This window comes from Notothenia coriiceps, unplaced genomic scaffold, assembly GCF_000735185.1.
Source record: "Notothenia coriiceps isolate Sejong01 unplaced genomic scaffold, NC01 NC01_scaffold00000339, whole genome shotgun sequence".
Classification (NCBI taxonomy): Eukaryota; Metazoa; Chordata; class Actinopteri; order Perciformes; family Nototheniidae; genus Notothenia; species Notothenia coriiceps.
The window spans coordinates 11,677,205-11,696,680 of record NW_011333040.1 but is presented as its reverse complement, the minus strand read 5'-3'; the positions used below and the strand labels follow the sequence as shown (position 1 = coordinate 11,696,680).

At 40.8% G+C, this 19,476-nt stretch overlaps 2 protein-coding genes across 3 annotated transcripts in view; one reads left to right on the top strand and one right to left on the bottom strand.

The window, feature by feature from the left end:
- Positions 1-6,581: 6,581 nt before the first annotated feature.
- On the bottom strand, positions 6,582-13,458 carry LOC104950953 (PCNA-interacting partner). The gene is made up of 9 exons (XM_010777568.1): positions 13,392-13,458; positions 12,920-13,075; positions 12,007-12,243; positions 11,800-11,904; positions 10,931-11,101; positions 10,640-10,794; positions 7,009-7,192; positions 6,720-6,901; positions 6,582-6,585 (listed from the first exon to the last, which is right to left on the bottom strand). The coding sequence occupies exons 2-9, from the start codon at positions 13,067-13,069 to the stop codon at positions 6,582-6,584; spliced, it is 1,188 nt and encodes a 395-aa protein (XP_010775870.1). The 5' UTR covers positions 13,070-13,075; positions 13,392-13,458.
- A 232-nt stretch (positions 13,459-13,690) lies between these two features.
- nup37 (nucleoporin 37) overlaps positions 13,691-19,476 on the top strand; it is a 17,221-nt gene continuing 11,435 nt past the window's right edge. The window contains exons 1-5 of one of the 2 annotated variants that reach the window (XM_010771546.1): positions 13,691-13,788; positions 15,432-15,605; positions 15,683-15,804; positions 18,710-18,782; positions 19,024-19,118. In XM_010771546.1, the coding sequence (XP_010769848.1) occupies positions 15,450-15,605; positions 15,683-15,804; positions 18,710-18,782; positions 19,024-19,118 (446 nt within the window). In that variant the 5' untranslated portion in view covers positions 13,691-13,788; positions 15,432-15,449. Of the gene's footprint in view, positions 13,789-14,127; positions 14,159-15,431; positions 15,606-15,682; positions 15,805-18,709; positions 18,783-19,023; positions 19,119-19,476 lie in introns of those variants that run through there. The other variant, XM_010771552.1, reaches the window with a different exon arrangement.

Here is a 19,476-nt window from a genome sequence, read left to right as displayed (position 1 = left end):
AATTAAAGATGCCTTTTCATAAGTTAAAGAATGTAATTTTCTCTGAAGGGCATCGTCTGAATGTTGTACATGGCTTAAAAATACCCTACAATGAACCATCCAGAAAGGTCATTTACATGAATGAAAGCCTCTAAACCATAGCCGCTGCTGAGACCAAAGATAACTTACTAATCCAATAAAAGAAAAATACATTTAAAAGGACATTTTAGGAAATGCCTATTGAGAGTCAGAGTTAGCATGCTAACATGCTAAACTGCACTGGTGAACAAAGATAACATTACACCTGCTTAAAACCAACTTTTCATGTCAGCTTTGTCAATGTGGCTATATTAGCATCCAAACCCTTGGATAAAGCTAATGGGAACCCCCCCCCCCCCCCCAAAAAAAGTCACATTGAGAAAAGCCGTGCCACAAAATCCAGTGGAAATGTGCGGGGCGGGAGAGGATAGCGTCACAGAGGCGTTAGAATGGTTGAAGATTTTTCTCTTTCTATGGCATACACTTGTTATAGTACAGATTAAACAAACATGATAGAGGATGTTAATTGGAGAGCTTTGAGATACTATAGCTGATGGTTGAATCAATCTTCTCATCTAACTCTCGACAAGAAGGCAAATAAACATATTTCCTACTACTGACTATTTATTTAAATAAGAATGTGATATGCTTCAGCTCTGTAATCAGGCCTTGGGAGCATTTGATCGACAAGCTCCCACACCATCATCAGCTAACAATATTAAGGCGGAGGCAAGCAGAAACCAAAGGGTCTTAATGTTGACATAGCTCTTCGCGGCTCAAAAGGCCTTATTAACATCACAGGAGCCGTAGCACAGGGGATGGAGAGCCGGGGCATGAATAATAGCTATTGAACTCAGCTGAAGTGATTTTACTTGGAGCGGTCAGCCTTTATTTTGTAAGTATTATTGTTGGAGGGCGAGGACTTCTGAAGAACTGAACTGACTCCACAGGGGCACGGCCGTTCCAGCAGAAGCACAACTGAACTTGTGAGCTTAATGCTCTGTTGTTGTAACCTTTTTCGCTCTTTCTCTCCTTCTGATAATATCCCTTCCCATTTTCCCATATTTCTCCTGATATAAGCAGCATTAACGTACTGATATGGACAGCAGACAAATCAATGCCTCCGAATCCAAAGCTTCCTGGCTCCTCTTCCTTTGCACACTCGGGGAAGATTCAATGAACTTTGAGCCGTGGTGAAGGACATAATCTGGTAACGGTGATTTCTCCATGTTCTGAATTTTCTTAGAAACCATTACCATAATTCTTTAACAAAGAACATTAGCAAAAAAGCCAAGATTCAAATAATCTTATGAGCAACAGATGTGAAATCGGTGGGTATCCAGAAACATTATTTTCTAAATCTTTATGTTTCCACAACAAAGCTTGCAAAATCTTCAACGTGTGCCAGTAAAGTTTATTTAACTACTGATTGCGCCGTCTCTTATTCATATTTGGTCTTGTTTGTATGCGTTGTAATTTGGTCCAGATTTGATTCAGCATCGTAAATAGTTCAATTTTTTTATTTGAGGAAAGCTGCAGGGGAGTTTTCTTCATTGGCTGCTTGCATCACCTGTCAGTTGGCATTGCTGTGTTCACCACCTACAGCTTTTATGCATCAAGAGACCTTAGAAGTATGGGCTCTATGACTATCAGAAATTTTTTATAATGATCAGTGGGAAACACATACGTTTCTCTCCCTGTATTTTATCACTTGTCTCCTAATTGAAAATATAAAACAGTGGCGCAGCAGAAGGAAATGTGATGCCGGTCCACGCATGATGTCTGATATCTGTGTGTTACTGCTGAGGAGACTTGAGTTGTGCCAGTGGCCAGTGTGCTGCATTCAGCAGAGATGCGGGTGCAAAAAGAGGGGACCACATTTTGCCCAGAGAACAGGCCATGGTTTCCTGGAACAATGCAGCTGATGAGAGTCCCTCCAAGGAAAATAAGGCTCTGACATCATGGGTTCTTAAAGCACACAGCTGAGCCAACACTCTCTCCTGCTATAATCAAGCCTCAGTGAATTTCCACTGTCGACTGAAATTGAGAAAGAGGGAGAATCTCCTCCAATGGTTTGGACTAACACTTTCCTTTTTTGTCTTTCACAGAAGCTTTTACCAAAGTCCTCACATCCCGTTGTGGCACGAGGCTCAAGGTGCACTTGTTGGACTCAAGGTGTGTCTGTTTCCTTTTACATCTGGCCTTGGCTCAAAAATAAAAACAGCTACCTGTAAATGTGTAATGATCCTCTTATCACAAGCCAACGCTGGATGCTAGCCTTCAGATTTGAGAGTTTTTGTGAAGAAACAAATGCTGAATTGACAAACGCAGGAAATCGTGTGTGTTTTATTGGTAAAAAAAAAAAGAATGGTTGAAGACTGATGAAGCCTTACAACCACTTTTCCTGTAAAACAACCAATAGAATAAGTAGTGAAATTGTAAAACAGACCACAAGGTCATTCAAAAGACAATTGTGTGCTTAAGATGAGGAGTTGAAGAGTGTGGAGAGATTGTGTTTCAAAGCTTGGTCCAAAATCTGTGTCCTCAGATGCACTGTATCCTGAGTGTGCGCAGATCAATGGGAAACCGATCGTTTTTTTCAGTGTGGTTTTGAGGTTCTTAAAACATCATTGCATTGCACTTATTGAGTCACCATGTAATCCAAAATTAGCACATATAAGAGGATAAACAGAGCATTTTCAAGACATCTTGGGGTTTGTATTTTATTATAATTACAACTGGATGATACCGAAACATCCGTATTATATTTTGGCTTATTTGTGATGGCTTGGTTACTCGCCACTGGAAAGGACTCTGCTCACATTTTCTCTCAGATTTATTTGAACTCTAAATCTTGCAAGCTTGCAGCCTGCAATTGGACCATTAGGGTGAGATAATTGATTCTGTATTAGCCATAGAGACGGATGAAATAACATCCAGGGTGGCCGGGACCTCGCCAACCTCCCTGCTGCTGCTGCTCCACATTTTGATATCCGCCGACTGCTGTGCTCCGGCCAGAGAGATAATTTATTAGAGTTTTATTGTTATCCAACATTCATCCGTTGAGAAAAAATGCTGACAGTGAGTGAGTTAGAGCTCCGTGCTGTCACTGCGAGCATCCTCCAAAGAGCTGAACATGCAGCTCTGGCCTCTGGGAGCACCACGCCCCGCTGTGTTTGCTTTGGCAGACTCCGCCACCTCTTAGGAAGTATCACTTTGTCATTCAGCACACACTCAGCTTCACAGTGCACGATGCACAGAGATTCAGCTTGAATTACGGCTTCATATGGCAAAGATTTCTTATAAGATTTGCACATGCTTGAGAGAAAAACCTCAGCTTTGGGTTCATCATAATGGTTGTAGAGTTTACCAGTGTGTGATGTTGCATAATATGCCTTTGGAGCAGGGAATCTTGACTTGTTTTGCACTATTGCAAAATGAAAGGGGCTCATGGGCAAGTGATAGTATATAGTCCATTTGTATGCTTTTTAATCCACTCAGGGCATAGTATTTACATTGAAAACACATTTTTAGCATTGTAAAAATCAATTTATTTTCATTCTGCATAAGAAAATGGTCAGCATGCCTCTTGGCTGCTATTTTGAACCAAATGTGGCCCCCAGGTTGAGTATCACTGCTTTACAGGATGATATTCCAAGGTGATTTTAAAAGTGTGCAGTGGAATCACATAGAGCTGAACCCGTTCACATTTTGTTATGTTTTAGCCTTCTACTAAAATAATTTAAACAAATGTCCCACCTCATCAATCTCAGATTGTGCAAAGTGATTGAAAAGTTTCTGGGGTATAAAGCAACAAGCTGTACAGCTATTTTGCAAACTCAAACATGATTTCCAATGTCTTTCACGAAGGAGTTATGGTTGTCCTTCTGGAAGTTTCTTGCATTCACAAAAGGAGCTCTGAAGCTCAGTTAAACTTAATTTCTTGGCCTTAACAAGGCCCTTTTCCCCCTAATGTTGAGTATTGCCTGATAGACAACTCTATAGTATGCCACTGTGCTCTTAAATAATTTCAGCAGGCATTTTTTGTAGCCTTTTCTGTATATCTGTGCCTCGACACAATCCTGTCTTTAGGCCAGCGGGTCAGATGTGAGGCCTTTATATAATCAGGTGTGTGCCTGATCTCTAATCAGTTGAACTCAGGACAGGTGGACTCCAATCAAGGTGAAGAAACAGCTCAAAGATAGTCAAGTGAGGCACCTATGTCATAGCAAAGGACCCGAATACTTATTTCAATGTGAAATTTCAGTAATTTCGTCCTTTTAAATCAGAAAATATGTAGTGTATGTACATGCTGCATTAAAAAAGACTCTCCAGGCATTTATGTGATGTTGACAAGTGGTTTATTCAGCAGGAATGGTGAACAATGTGTCAGTATTTTTTTTCTACAGAAGGCAATAGAGCACCAAAAATAACAGCGCTCTAATCAAACAGTTTTCTTGGACAGTGATGTAAATTATGTTTTCTCATTTAACACCTCAAAGAGTTGTGAATGTTTCAGCACCACTTTTTAAACTTTATTGATCATTATTTCACACAGGTCACAAACTAAAATGGTGGAATCATAGTCACATCATTTGAAGTTGGTTGCTGTAGCTTTCTTTAAATATATCAGACACACAGAAGGACTTTTGTCTGGCTAACCTTGCTATTTATGACATTATAAGCTATATTTCAGGTACCAGAGACAAGTTTTCTGAGGGCGTTTTGTAGCTGCAGTGCACTTCGTACCTCAATTGATATTGAATGATTTGATTCATGGCATATTAATGCTGACTGAGGCTTTGTTCTATTCAAAGTATTTGGTTTGTACTTTATATCTGAAAATCTTCGAGAACCAGAATGGCTCTAAAAGCTACTTTGTTAACATTTCAGCTGCCATGTCGATTATGTAATTTGTAAATAATTAAAGAACAAAAGTAAACTAGCAAATTCCTATGTTGACAGATAAAAACAGTATTCAATATTGATCGTTGAAAATATTAGTCATTTAGCTGATATGGTAAAATGTTTAGTCAAAAATGCTTAATCATTTCCGTGTTTTAGGACTCAGCCCACAATATCAAGCTGCATCCAGAAGCCAGTTAGCTTTGTTTGGCATAAAGAAAGAAACAAGCGGGAAAGCTCTCGTGGCTAGCTTGCCAAACAGTACCCCTAAAACGTATACTAATATACAAATTTGTTCGTTAAAGGTGGGGTAGGTACATTTGAGAAACCGGCTCGAGATACACTTTTTGTTATATTCCATGGAATGCTCTTAACATCCCGATAGCAATGAATATCTTAAGTGCTTTGACAAAAAATCCATACAAAAATGTCATCTGTGGAAGCCGTAGTACCGTAAAAAGCACGACAAATCATGTTAGCCGGCCCGGCTAAAATAACTGGATGGCCTACCTGCATACTTGCCAACCTTGGGACCTCAGAAATCGGGAGCATTTCAAANAAGACATTTGTTTAATCTTAATGTCGCACTGTCTGCGCACACACACGCACGTGTGTGTGTGTGTGTGTGTGTGTGTGTGTGTGTGTGTGTGTGTGTGTGTGTGCGTGTGTGTGCGCAGACAGTGCGACATTAAGATTAAACAAATGTCTTTCATTTGGGAGCACCCACATATACATATGGAATTGGCCAGATGTGTGTAAATTACTGTTCATGGTCATTTGAAAACAAATGCCATTGTCGGACACACACAAACACACACGCAGAGCTGAGCAGAGCACAAACACACACACATCATGCGCCTTAGTGACCGGACATCTCCTTCATAAAACGAGTAATATGGGGATTAATCGGGCAGTTCGATGTGTGTAGAGGTGTGTGTGGTTAAAAGTAGCAGCCTGCGGTCGCTCTTTAGCTGTTCTAATGAAAGTCAACACAGTGAAGGCGTTGCGTAAAAGGTACAGCTCTTTGAGCGCTGGTGCTGCACTTCTCAGAGGCGGAGTTACACGTCCCGCTGCCTCCTGGTGCTGTAGCGATTTCATGAAGTGAATGAGAGTCCGAGTTCGAAATATATCTAAAATAATGTATGCACTGCCATTTCCCAACGGTTGTCTCCTGTGCGCTCCACTTCCTAGTTGGCGCTCCGGTAACTTTCTCGTGCGAACGAGATACAGTATCTTTTTTCATTGCCCTTTAGGGGCTCCGCACAATCCAAAAACAAATATTTAATTTTAAAAAGTCCTTTCGACTCATCTGTCTCAAGTCAAGTCAAGTCTCAAGTCATGAATACCAAGTCAAAGTCAAGTCAAGTCTTTTATCAATGTTAGTCAAGCAAGTCTCAAGCCCAAAAATAGTCTGACTCGAGTCAAGTCATGTGACTCTAGTCCCCCACCGCTGGGCATGGGGAGTGGTTCCTTATTTTCATCTAAAGTAGCAGACAGAGAATCAGCACTTTTGAAACAGGGCTGAAACAGAGGGGATTATGGGATGCTACAAAGGTCTGTTTGGCATTTCAGCCAAACACTTCAGAGACATGTTTTGTATATAACTGAGAACTATAACCATATTGATGAAAAAGAGTATAATAGGGGACCTTTAAAGATTAGCTGTTGACAGACAGAGGGATACACATGATCAAACAAACTTTCCCCAGGATCACAGCTTGTGGTAACAACTATAACCAAAGAACATGCTCCCATTCAAAAATACAAAGGGCCATGTCTCATGTGTTTGCGCCAACCTGAACAAGTTGAGGATGCAGGTCCCCTCTGCCCCACTGAGGACGGGCTGGTCCTCAGACAGCAGGTCCGCCTTGTTCTGAGACGGGGGAGCCAGGGCCTCTTCATCCAGCAGAGCCAGCAGCACCTTCACAGTGTCCCGACCTCCGTACGCAGTGCAGTGATTGACTGTGTGCGCCTTTGGCTGAAGAGGAAGAACAACACAACCACAATCAGTACACTGTTGGAGAAGATTAAGTGGGTTTTATACAATTGTATGGATTCCAAAAACGAGCAGAGGTTATGTATTACCCTGGCAGGGCTTATCCCAGTCCCGCTTCCTTTAGCAATCTGTTTCTGGATCTGATATAGCTGGCAAATCCTCTCCTTCAGCTCCTTTGTTGTCTCCTCAGACACAGCATACACTGCATCTCCACTGCTGCGTCCCTTCACCAGCACCGCCCTGATGGCAGCCACCAGCCGGGCTCCACACACACTGAGAATAAAAACAATGAGAGTCAAAATATACAGGGAGTATTGTTTGGCAGGTCAAGACAAAAACCTACCTTTGTTTTGAAAAGAAATAGATTCCTCTGCAGTACACACATACAGGTTTTCATCTGGATGGAATTAATAGTGTTCAAGAGTTCAGCCAATATTTGCCAACATGAATAACTCTCTCCTAAAACTGAAAACACAGAAGAGCCAGGCCTTCCTCTGAATGCCTTAAAAAGATATACTGCAGCTTCACTTCCAATTAATGAGACACCGACTTAAAGATTTCAGAGTAATTGTTTCAGTGGTAACATCCAGTAATCCTTTTTTTTTTCTCTGTGACTCTGCTTTGCCAATGTTAACAGTTACTGTATGAGGCAGAAACTGTGCTTCAAATCCCTGTTAAAGTCACACTGGGCACAGTCACTGCGATGGACTCTCTCGCAGACATACTCCAGGACTTTCCTCTTTATAGTTTTCAGAGATATTTCGCCCATGCTCGCACACTGTGGGTGCTCCAAAAAGCATATCACTTCTTAACTTTTCTAACAGGCACATGCTTTAAAGCATGCCAGAAGATCTACGTTTTGGAACAATTACAAAATAGCAGAAGGCACATACATCTAACACTTATTAAAATGTGTATTTTTTCAGAAATTCTGGAAAGAGGTTCCCAAGGAATCAATGACACTGAACATCTTACCTGCATAGAGCATTCTAGGCATAGATAATCCCAAAATATTCCTGAAAATCTATCTAATCTCATCTAAACTGCATTTAGGTGTTTTTTCTCCAAATCCTGCATTACCTACATTTCTGTTTAGTATTCTCATTATCTGTTTCACCTCTCAAATCTGTTCTGTAATCCTGTCAATGTTTAATAAAATAAAATAAAAATAATGCAGGGGGAGAGAAAAAAGGAAAAATATACTAGAAGAGTTTGTAGTAAGGTGAAGAGGCGGTGGTCCCACCCTGACCCGGCTCTGATGTGAGTGAGCGGGGCTCAGTAACAGAATCATTTGGGAAAACAGATGTTCAGTGAACAAGGGGCCCTGAACTCTCCATAGAAGGTGTTTGGATGAGGAAATACAGTACTCCACTGAGAGCGTCAAGGCACTGCCTGTTGAAAGACACATGTTGGCCGAGTTCATCCGTGCCTCATCAGCCTGCATGAACTGAAAACCCTCAGAAGAGCAGGGTGAGTCGAATCCACTGCTACATAAACATCACAATGTGTTGAAGATAACGTGGCTACTGGGCCTGCTACAAAGGGAGCCTTTAACAGATTCACCTCGATTCAAGCCTCACATGACTAAACGACAGAATCACTCCTGATAACCGCTTTTGTTGTGGCGCCAAATGCTTTGACATCGAAATATAATCTGCAATGGTGTGGAGAGGGATCTGTGGAGCTCCTTCTGAAATGAATTATCATCAAACCTTGAGCTCTAAACGGGGAACAAGTTATTTAACAGAGACCGGCTTTGATGTGGAAAAGATGAACATGCTTCAGCAATCCAAAGGGTTATCATGAGAGATGGGAGTCATTACAGGGATTTGAAGGAAATAATAAAGAGCTGAACAGATTTATTTAATGATCACAGCTGTGATTTTTCGTGCAAAAGTGTCATCCAGACTGTAAACATTCCTACTAGTAATAGCAGCAGGGGCCCCCACACACAACAGAATTTAGTTCTATTCAAAATAATTGTATTGACCCGCCTGCTAGGAAATATAATTTAACCTGTACTCGAATTGCAGGAAGAAGTAAGCATTTCAAAGAACATTCCTCTTCAGCTGCTGCCAGAAAAAATGCTCAACTTTCTTGGAATCTCAGTATTCCCCTAATCAGGTCAGGCTGATTTATCTGGAAATGGAATATGTGTATATTAGATTATTAGAATCCAATAAAGTAACGACAGCATTTTGTAACAATGTATTATTTAAATGTGGTAAGTGGATTGTTTTAGCAGGTGTAAGATCAGCCAATACAAATAAGAGATTTATTGTACTGGCTAAGTGACCCTGATAGAACAATGTGGCAACTTAGGCGAACTGCTAAGAATTCACAAACACAGACTGTAGTTCAGTTAGACTCAATCCCACATAGACTGTTCTGCTGCTCGAAATACTCCCAAGAGCAACAGATGTACATTAATCGGCGGCTGAAAAGTCAGTTTGAGTAGATTTTAATAAAAAGTGACCAAGAAATCCTGAAAAAACCCTGTTGTACTCATTATCGGAGACCACTCTCAGAGATTCCAGGAACGTATTGTCGGGCCAAGCAATAACATAACCACTTGTAAAACAGCCAAATTACGTTTTTACATGTTTTTGGACGTGACGAACAAACATTATTTACGTATTATTAATAAAGAGCTTTGAAGGTGCTGGTAGGTAGAATCGTTAATGCACTTGGACAGAGCCAGGCTTTTAAAAAAAATATTTGATTTAATTGAAAGATTGAAAACCACTGAAGATTATAAACCACAATATAGTCATTTGTTTGAAATTCTGAGTATCTGAGTGGACCACAGACAAGAAGATTGAACGAATAGTCCATGACGGTCACTTGTTGAAGCATGAGGATCAGTTCACCAGAACAAACCCAATGAGTTTTCCCAGGGCCGGCCCTATACTTTTGGGGGCCCTAAGCGAGCTTTGGCTTGGGGGGCCCCCCTAACTCTAGCGTGTTCTCACTACACACAACACGTAACCAACTTTTGTCATATGATGTTAGCATTAAGCAATAAGCACACATATTTTATAAATAAGCATGTAAACACAGTGGACCTAACCTCCTCTAGGGGAGTCCTCTAAGCTTTTTAGATATTGAAGTTAAAAGCATCAATCTGGTGTACTTTGAGAGCAAAATTAAGAGATCTATGGATACATCTCAACACCCATATGAAACAGAACTGTAAGCAGATTTTTCTTTATAGATATTTAACAAATCACTTAAACTGTATTCTTGTTTTGTCATATAGTATTTCATAACTGTTTTTCATTTATTCTCTCTGGCTGTCCATTTCATAATGTTCACATAGAAACTATCTGTCAATAGGAATATCATTCAGAAGAATTATAATTTCTTGCAATAATCTGTCACAAAAAGAGGTTGTGTTTTTTTTTGTGTATCTTTTGCTAGGGGGTCCCTTAGTGGCTGTGGGGCCCTAAGCGGCCGCTTATGTCGCTTAATAGGTCGGGCCGGCTCTGAGTTTTCCTAGAACTTTCCATGCCCTGTGGCTATCAAGAATTGCTGCCTAATCTGGTTTGTATATAAAACAAGATACTTTAAAACACTGTAGAACCACAGATACAAATTCAATGGAGAACTTCTCTGCCTTCCAACATTAACAGCCAATTTCTGTCACAGGGCGGGAGTCATTTCTTTGAAGGCATCAGCAAGACAGGGAGCTACTGGAAGTGGATTAGGCGTATTGTGTACCTTGGGTCGGGTATCTCCCCGAGTAATTCTTCCAGGTTGTCTAGAAACTGAACAAAGTCAGACAGGCCTTTGACATGTTTCCTTAGTGGGTCAGACTCAGCTGGAGCGTAGCCTCTGCCTCCGAGCTGGATGATCCTCACAAAAGATGTCACAGCCTACAAAAAAGGTGAAAAAGACCCAAATGTTCAGCCAGAGAGAATTACTCCAATTTAAGCGTGATGACTTTAGTTTCAAGTGATGTAAAGTGTGAATACATCATCGCTTAACATGCTGAGTGTGGGTGTTTCTTACCAAGAAGAGAGAGGTGCTGTTGTTTTGTGCAGCATGCTTGACGTCGGTAAATGCCTGACGTTCGAGAGCACGACTGGGGACGTCCAGGGTTAGCGCCAAGGCCATGTCATTCTTCACGTTCACAAGCAAACTCAGATAGGAGCAGAACACCCTTCTCACTGCAATTTTCACCTATTGAAAATGAAGTTAGAAAGCATAATTAACATTTTTTGTTAGAAAACTCAACAATTTAGGGAAATATATCTTTATATTTGGCCATTCTGCCTTAAGATGGCGCCAGGCTAGCTGTTTAGCCTGTTTCCAGTCATGGGAAACAGGCTAAACTAAAGCATATCCAATATTTATGGAAGACAAGTCCAGTTTGTGTCTATAAACTACCTACAATGGACAGTGGCTTTACTGCCTGAGTAAAAGCACTAAACACAGCAGCTGACAGCCCATATTAAACTCCAAAAATTACATCACTTGAGTTAGTGTGCAGCAGCAAGCCTCCTCTAAAGACTCATAAATACACAAGTGACAGAAGAAGTGGAGCAAAGACACTCAGTTACAGAAGCTCTTGTCCAGCCCGACATTGTGTTCTTTTAAACATCTGCCTGGTAATTTAATTCACATTGCACTGTTAAATCAAAGTGATATGATATAGAGTCCCTGTCAATAAGAGCATGCTATCTTCCAGTTAAATTAAGTACGCTGAATACTTGGAAAGTACATTGGGAAAGTCAATGCATGGATTTTTGGCAGGTGGAGAAAAAGCATTTTATTTCACTGAGAAAACGTTGTACGAGTGGAAAGAGGTGTTTTTCGTATGGTGGTTTATGGAATAAGTTGCACCTTTTATAAGTGTGTGAAAGTAGGACTGGGCCTACCTGTGAGCTGCAGGGTCTGATTTTACTAGACGGTGTTGACGGCACTGCAGAGTCTGGAAACTCCAAGACCTCCTCGTTGTTCGATAAGAACTCAAACAGCTGAATCTTTACAAAAGAACAAAAAAAGTAATTAAAAAGATAAATTGATCTCTTACTCGGTAGCTAATGTCATCATCCAAAGTTAACATCAGTTTGATTTCTGCTCACCGGGCTCACAGGCTCCTCTGGGTCCGAGTCATCTAATCTCAGCTGTTTGTACATGGAGAGGATATCAATCAGGTCCACCGTGTTGGAGCGCTTCAGGAAGGATTCATATGCCTCCAGGATGAGATCATAGTTCTCCATGCGTGCAGAGTTGGGGGGTGGCAGGTGAAGTTTGTCTAATAGTAAGTGTTTCCAGGCCATCAGGACATCACTCAGAGCCACTTTGAACTCTCGGCCGTGCTGTCACAGGAAGAGAGAAAACAGTGAAAGCAGCAGCCATAATTACTGACGGCCTGGATCCAATCAGTTCAAAAGCACAAGGGCCGTCTCCAGCCGTCCAAAAATGGGTCATGAGCGTACTCAGCCGGAAACCTGTGGTAATGTCATCGGTTATAGACGTGATGACAGTCCGCCTGATGGTTCAATTGAATCATGCCATGACGATGATGATAATGTGAGCTGGGCTCCTACAGCTTTGTTTTAGGGCCAGATAACTTACAGCAAGAATACCGACTGTTTTATTCCTCTTATATTTAAAATGTTATTTCATTTGATGGTTCACATCCCTGCATGTGGTGTAAGCCTCACCTCAAAACAGAGATCCTTCCCATTGCTTAATGCTAAATGAGTCCATATAAGATTATCAGTAGCCACACTGCAAGAAGAGACCAGTTTATACTGTGTATAGTTCATGCACTTGCGCCATTATATATAATGTGCTCTAGTGCTGTTGGATAATGCTGACCTTTATTTCCTGTCTTTCCCTACATGATCATATTTGCATTTAAGACCATTTTAATGTGTGTGAGTACATTTTTTGTCTACATGTGTGTACTTTCTGGCCACACATTTCTCATTAAGGGTTGAATAAGGCATTTAAGCAACAATTCAATTAGAGAGATTCTGATTCTGTTACCTGCTTGTTAACTTCTGCCATTGCCAGCTGGAGTATCATGAGCATGCCATCAGCTCCATGAATGGTGGTCCTCTCAGAGTGTAAAACCCTTTGGCCCTCTCTCCTGAAAACTTTAACCATCACCTTCAGACGCTCTCCAAGGGCCTCCATTTTCTCCTTAAACAACAGGAAAATACTCATCAAAACGTGCCTAAAAAACGATGCAACAAATATAGTGAATTGCCAATTAATGTTACTCTCCTACATTTTTGAATCAACCAGGTTTTACTACATAAAAGCCGACTATGAGCCAAAAAAACAAATGTATTTTCTTTTTAATTCAAAGGTAAACCTGCAGATTCGTTGGCCTCGGTGGCATAATGTTATCGATTCAATCGATGTATTCCAAATAAAAAATCACAATATGTAACAACAGTATCATATGTTTATGGCTTTAAAACATGAAATACAATGTTAATTTAATGGTGCGAACCTCTGATATTGTAGATTTCCCCGACAACACACGTCCGCAACAAGAAGCAGTGTTTTGAATTTTTAAACTGCCGATGACGTTTTAGCCGCTTGACCAATCAGCTTTAAGTAAGCAACAAAAGGTGAGGTCGACCAGATAAAGTGTTTTTCTACTGCATTGTTTCTTAATAAATATGTGGCAGATTATAAATGAAGAATCATTCAATGGAAAACATGTACTTTATAGCTCACCTACGCAAATGTATTGCAACACAATCTAGATATTTTCCTTTAAGCTTTGCAAAATCCCCCTTCACATTTCTATTCATTGGAACATTCCATGTCGTACCCGGAAACAGCTTGAAAACATGTCAAACGCGCGCACCGTTTGATTTGAAGAAATTATTGAAAATAAAGTGGTAAGGTTTATCATTCTTTTAATGTATTCTGAACCGGAATATGCTTTCTTAACCTAGACGTAACTAGTAAGCTGTTAGTCGGAGTGTTACATTAAGAAGTGTGTAATATAAGCCTGTTTATTGCTAATTGCTAGCTAGCTGTTCACTTGAAACATTAGTTATCTGTCATGTTTTAGCTCTTTAGCCGGTGTCGCAGTACCGTTATGTGTAGCGTTAGTACAAAGTACACTGAAGCTACACCGTTTATGTAGCTCACATAAGTTAACGTTAAAATAAAGCTAGCTTTCCTTAAACCAAATTACATTTTTTACTTATAGCAACCTGCCAGCCTCATTGTGGACGTAACGTTGCCGGTCTCTGGTTTGTTCTGGTAATATCTACATCTGAGTTAAACAAATTAATTAGGCATTGCTTTGTGGGTTTGAATTTGTTTTGCAGAATTTAATGGTGGCCGATATACCTTAGTAACAATACCCACCCGCTAGCTTATGGATGCCTCGAGTCTACATACAATATATTAAACGTAAATATTATAATTAAGTCTGGTCTGATGTGCTTTCCAAGCAACTGACAACAATCATTGCATTCGTATTTTATGAGGGCACTGCTCCTCAGACATTTAGGAACTATTTAATGTTTGACAGCTGTAAGTAATAGAAATGTTGAATGACCTAAAGAATAAAGGCACTATATCCAGGGGTGCACACAACTTTCTCAGTGAGGTACTCAGATGAGTATCTGGAGTCAGTGTTTGGTACTCCAACTTCTGGCTCTCTCAAAGTTCCCATGAAGCCCTCTGTATTGCGGAAATTGTCAACGGGGGGGGGGAGTGCAGAGCTTCGTGACCACAGAGCACATCAGCTGTTTTAGCGCAGTGCTGCTGTACAGACCGACGCTAACCGCCTTCTGGAAAAGCTTCACATTGTTTCAGATTGTCTCTGCGCATGCGTACCTGCGTACCACTTATGTGCACCCCTGCCCTGACTATATCACATTAAAGCAACATCAGTGGCCTAATTCCTGCACAGATATTAAAGGAATGACTACCTTGATAACATGGCGTGGCAAAGTTTATGACAGTTTTCAAAGCTATATTATTCCCTAATATATGTAGTAGTAGTCATTTCAGTCTACATTAGCTCAGAATAATTCATATTTTGTTTATTAATCAGAATCAGAATTGCTTTTATTCGTCCTGCAAAGGGGAAATGTACATTGTTACAGCAAAGTTTAGATACATGCGAAGAAAATAGACTAGAACACTATAATATGAAAAGGCATGCACATAGTATTTAAAATAGAAAATAATTACAATTCAGGGATGGATGGATTACAATTCACAGAAGTACACATTCAAGTAGATTGTAGCTAAGTAGTGACATTATTTATTAAATAAAAATAAGTGTTGAACTGTGGGCTGTATATGACAAGTGTGTATAGTACAATTATTACTGCACATAGTTATGTAAAGAGTCCTGTTACAGTAATGGGAGGAATGACTTGAAGTAGCACTAGCTATAAATAAAAAAAAAATATTAGCAGAACATTGGTGACTAATTTAGCAGATGTTGCTTTTTTTGCAGTGTTGAATATCATTTGTTTGCTGATCATTAGACAAACGATTCTCTGCTTTCTTTTTACAGTTGAAGCCAGTTTGCAGGATGCAGGAGGATTCTAGCCGCACTCCCAGTTACACTGTGACATGCGAGGATTATGTTCATGTGGTTGAATTCAGTCCTTTCAGCTCTGGTACCCCTGCCTCTCTCCTGGCTTACGGTGGGAACCAATATGTGGTTGTGGGCACCTGCCTATTCCAGGTTAGAGACACAGCCTCAATCATCCTGGTTTACCAAAAGTAATGCACAGTATATTATATTCACACTTGTTCCCACAGGAGGAGGATATGGACATTGAGGGGGTGGAATTCAATGTTCTTCGAGCTTTCCATCATGAATTACGTGTCGATGCCCTCGCCTGGAGCCCAGAGTCCCGGCTAGACAGAATACCCACTATCAGGTATGGCTTCTTTGTTTCCAGCACCTGTTGGTGTGTGGATAAGATGTCCCTACCAAGTTACATTGTGCAGGACAATGGTTAAAGATTTTGGAGCTGTGTAAATTGTTGCAGCATCAAAATTGCAATGCATGAACATTATAATGATGCATTGAAGAAAATGCAAACATTTAAAAACATGTCACTGCTTGACAGAAAATGATACTTATACTGGCAACTGCGCTCATGACTAATCTTGAATACAGTCTTGTCCATGCTAAATTAATCTGCTACTCCTTAGTGGCTAGACTCATTTAGTGCACAACAAGGAAAGCAATTTGACAGATTTTCAGCTTCACAGCTGTTCCCAACAAAGCTTACCACACCTCCTTTTCAATCCTTTCTTTTTTTTTGCATTTAACATTACCATAAAACAGTTATTGAACCTTGATGCGGCATATTTGACTCGCAGATTGTTTTCCATACACATGCATCAGTGAGGGGTTACATTTCTTTCTCACACTTTACATGTTGACAGATAGAACTAGAGATGAAACCACCAGCCCTACTTATGATGGACTTGCCCCTCTACCGGCTAAATTGTTCATTTATTATGTAAAGTGGTGCTGACAAATTGTCATTATTCAGGTAAAGTTAAATAAAACCGTATTAGCAGAACTGGCTTTTAACATAAGACTGTGTTCATAGTGGAACATCAGCAGCTCTAGAGCCTCTTGTAATGTAAGAGGTCATCATAACCTTTATTAGGACTAGGAAGTGAAAAGCCATACTTCACTCCCACATCAGAAAGCTGACATCTATGTCTTTAACACAACAGAATAATTATTCACGAACACTCGTCCATTGACCAGAACAAGAGGCAGTTGTGGAGAAAGCACAGCAGCCGTTGTGTGAAAGTAGTCATCACCGCCTCTCACTGTCACGCTGCAGCTGCCAGGATGTGAGCCAAGTTATTTCAGGTGGCCGGTTGGACAGGAGGGAAGTAGCCTAACTGTAGATTGTTAGAAAGCAAGAGTTTCCTCCTAATTGGAGCAGTGGATGGGAAGGTTCCACGATCCCCCCGGAGGTGTTTAGGCTTTCTGTAATTGAAAAGGAAAGGCAGCGATAATTCCTGGCCTTCTGTGGTTTACTCCACACGGCCCTCCAGCCAGCACTGTGACGTGCGCACATGTTATTGCGCTGATGACTGCCCGCTCAGGTTCCATCCCGCCTTTCGATCTGCACGTAGCTGTGCCTTCCAGGAAAAGTACAACGTTCTCACGGCCGGCCTCAAGCAGGGGCCCAAAGAGTGAGAGAGATGAGGGGAGGGGGCTTTAGCTGCCAACATCCACCACAGCAGCTTAAAATGGGAATATGTGAAGAATAATGAATCCTACAAAGACCAGACACACACCACATATTAATTATCTTCCTCCAAATATTCATTGTACGCAGCACAAAACCTCATGTAATTTCAGCATTTATTCTGCAATCTACAGGCGTGCATTGTCACATCTGACAAATAAAGCCCACCATTGTGCACTAAATATACCAATTTAATGCTTGTTAGAGAATGAAAAACCTGCTGTGGTATGGCCGATCGCATAGACAAACAGTCTGCCCCATCTGACAAGCTACAGCCTTATTTAATTACATGTTGGACTCTGCCATTGCACACATGTTGTGTCTGCACAGCAACTGACCTATCACAATTCTCCTTAGAGCAGATTTTCTCACCATACAATGGAAAATCAAGCTAACAAGGAGTGAAGAAGAGTTGTTTTGGAAAAAAAGTGTTACATTTGCTATTTGGAAGTATTTTGGTTTAAAAAAAGATGGTGTGGAACAACGTCAGGGTATTTTTATGTCAGAAAAGGAACGTCTATGATATCTTAAAAAGTGAAGTAGCATCAGTTAAGTCAAACCCAAACTTATGTGTGTGCTTTTACTCACAGAAATAGACCAGCTGTTTCTCCTGTTTCTATACTTTATGCTAAGCTAACCGGCTGCTAACTGTAGCTTCAGATACAAGGGTGGCAGCAATATTCTCATCTTTCTCTTGGCAAAAGATAAGAAGATATTTATTCTTCTCACAACTGAAGAAGTTCCCCAAAGAGTTGCTATTTACTTAATGTTGCCAGGTCTCTTTGTTGACGTGTGCTTTGTGGTGACATCCCCTCGGAAAGAATACACTCATCTTTGTCTTCTGTTAAAACAATAACACTGCTCAACAAAAGCAAAGCTGAACTTGTACTGGTATTTAATTTTACGAGCATGTTGGAGATCAATAAAGAAAATTGCTTTGACATTTAAGTAAAAAAAAAAAAAAGAACAGCCAGAATTTGTTCCATGCTTTTCTCCAAAGTACAACACTAATTTGTAGGGTTAGAAGGCCTATCCTAATATAATCTAATCTACTGTAGCAGTAATGCCCCGAAGCACGTTAAGGGTGTTTGTAGTGACATCATGCCAAATCCATCTGTGCCTGCGACTGAAAATGTGTGAACCGCTGTCTGTTTATTCTGGTGATATGTGTGTGTTTTTCTTGTCATAAGTGAGTTAGTGTAATTGTGTGAATAATTGCAGGCACTGGTGTACACTACGATGATTAGAGGGAAAGTCCTCTGCCTGGCTCCGCACAGGTTTTTCAACAGACCTGCGTAAATGCTGTGAGGAATCTTGTTTTTCTCCGTGTTTATCTTAGCTTGCAATTAGAATCTCCCTAGCGTTTCTACTGATCGCTGTCCAAGTTTCTACCACACACACCGACACTCATCCAGAGGTGTCAGTCTAGGCGGTCGCAGGCATTCATGTAGGAAGAGATGTCATCTGTCACTGTGTCCATACAGTCTGACTCCGTTTTGATGTTATCAAATGATGTTTGTTTTCACATTCTCCCTTTCTCTTTCCTCTTCCTCTCTCTTTGTAGATTTTGCACTGCTGCAGCTGACAGAAAGCTACGCCTGCTGACTTCTGATCTTCAGGATAGACATGAAGTCAAGGTAGTGCAACATCTGGAGCACATTGGCCAGAACTGCGCTTGTCAGTTGGCATCAAAGTCTCTCTACTTAGCTCTGACATTTTGCACTTAGTGATACAGGAAATGTAGCCGTGCTCATAGAAAGCGTAGCTGTAGCCTGTGTAGTAATCACAACTTTCCTATAAATGCTAATTTATTTAACTGTGTATTGATCATGCCTTTTCTGTTTGGTTTACATTTAGTTTTTCTGTGCTGTTTCCTAGGTAATGGAGGGCCACACCGGCTACATTAACCATTTGGTGTTCGAGCCAACAGAGGGGAAACAAATTGCTTCCGTCAGTGATGACCACACTTGCAGGTCCAAAATGTTTTATTTCCATATGTGTGTGTGTGTGGGTGAGTGTGTGTTCCCAGCTTCTGATTTTCAGCTCTGTTCTCTGTTAATGGTGCAGAAACTCCTGACGGTGTTTCCACAGTGAAACATGATGCTAAGCACAACATGCTACGGTGTGACTTTGCGTAAGCACAGAGCTGCTTTGTAGCTTTTCTAGCTAATTGGTTAAATATGGAAATCCAATTAGCTGCAGAAAATGTTTCCTCTCTAACGGGGGGCCTATAACAGGGGCCCCACATTTTCCTTTTAAATTAATGCTAGAGGAAGGGAAAAAGTGTGTCAGTAACCAGGGTCAGCTCAGGGACCCCAACCCCCCCCCCCC

Coding starts and splice junctions, on each gene's coding strand:
- LOC104950953 (XM_010777568.1), bottom strand. CDS start 13,069: ATGGAGGCCCTTGGAGAGCGTCTGAAGGTGATGGTTAAAGTTTTCAGG. Junction 11,102..11,799: donor TCAGACCCTGCAGCTCACAG/GTAGGCCCAGTC, acceptor CATTTTCAATAG/GTGAAAATTGCAGTGAGAAG. Junction 7,193..10,639: donor GGGGAGATACCCGACCCAAG/GTACACAATACG, acceptor TTTTATTCTCAG/TGTGTGTGGAGCCCGGCTGG.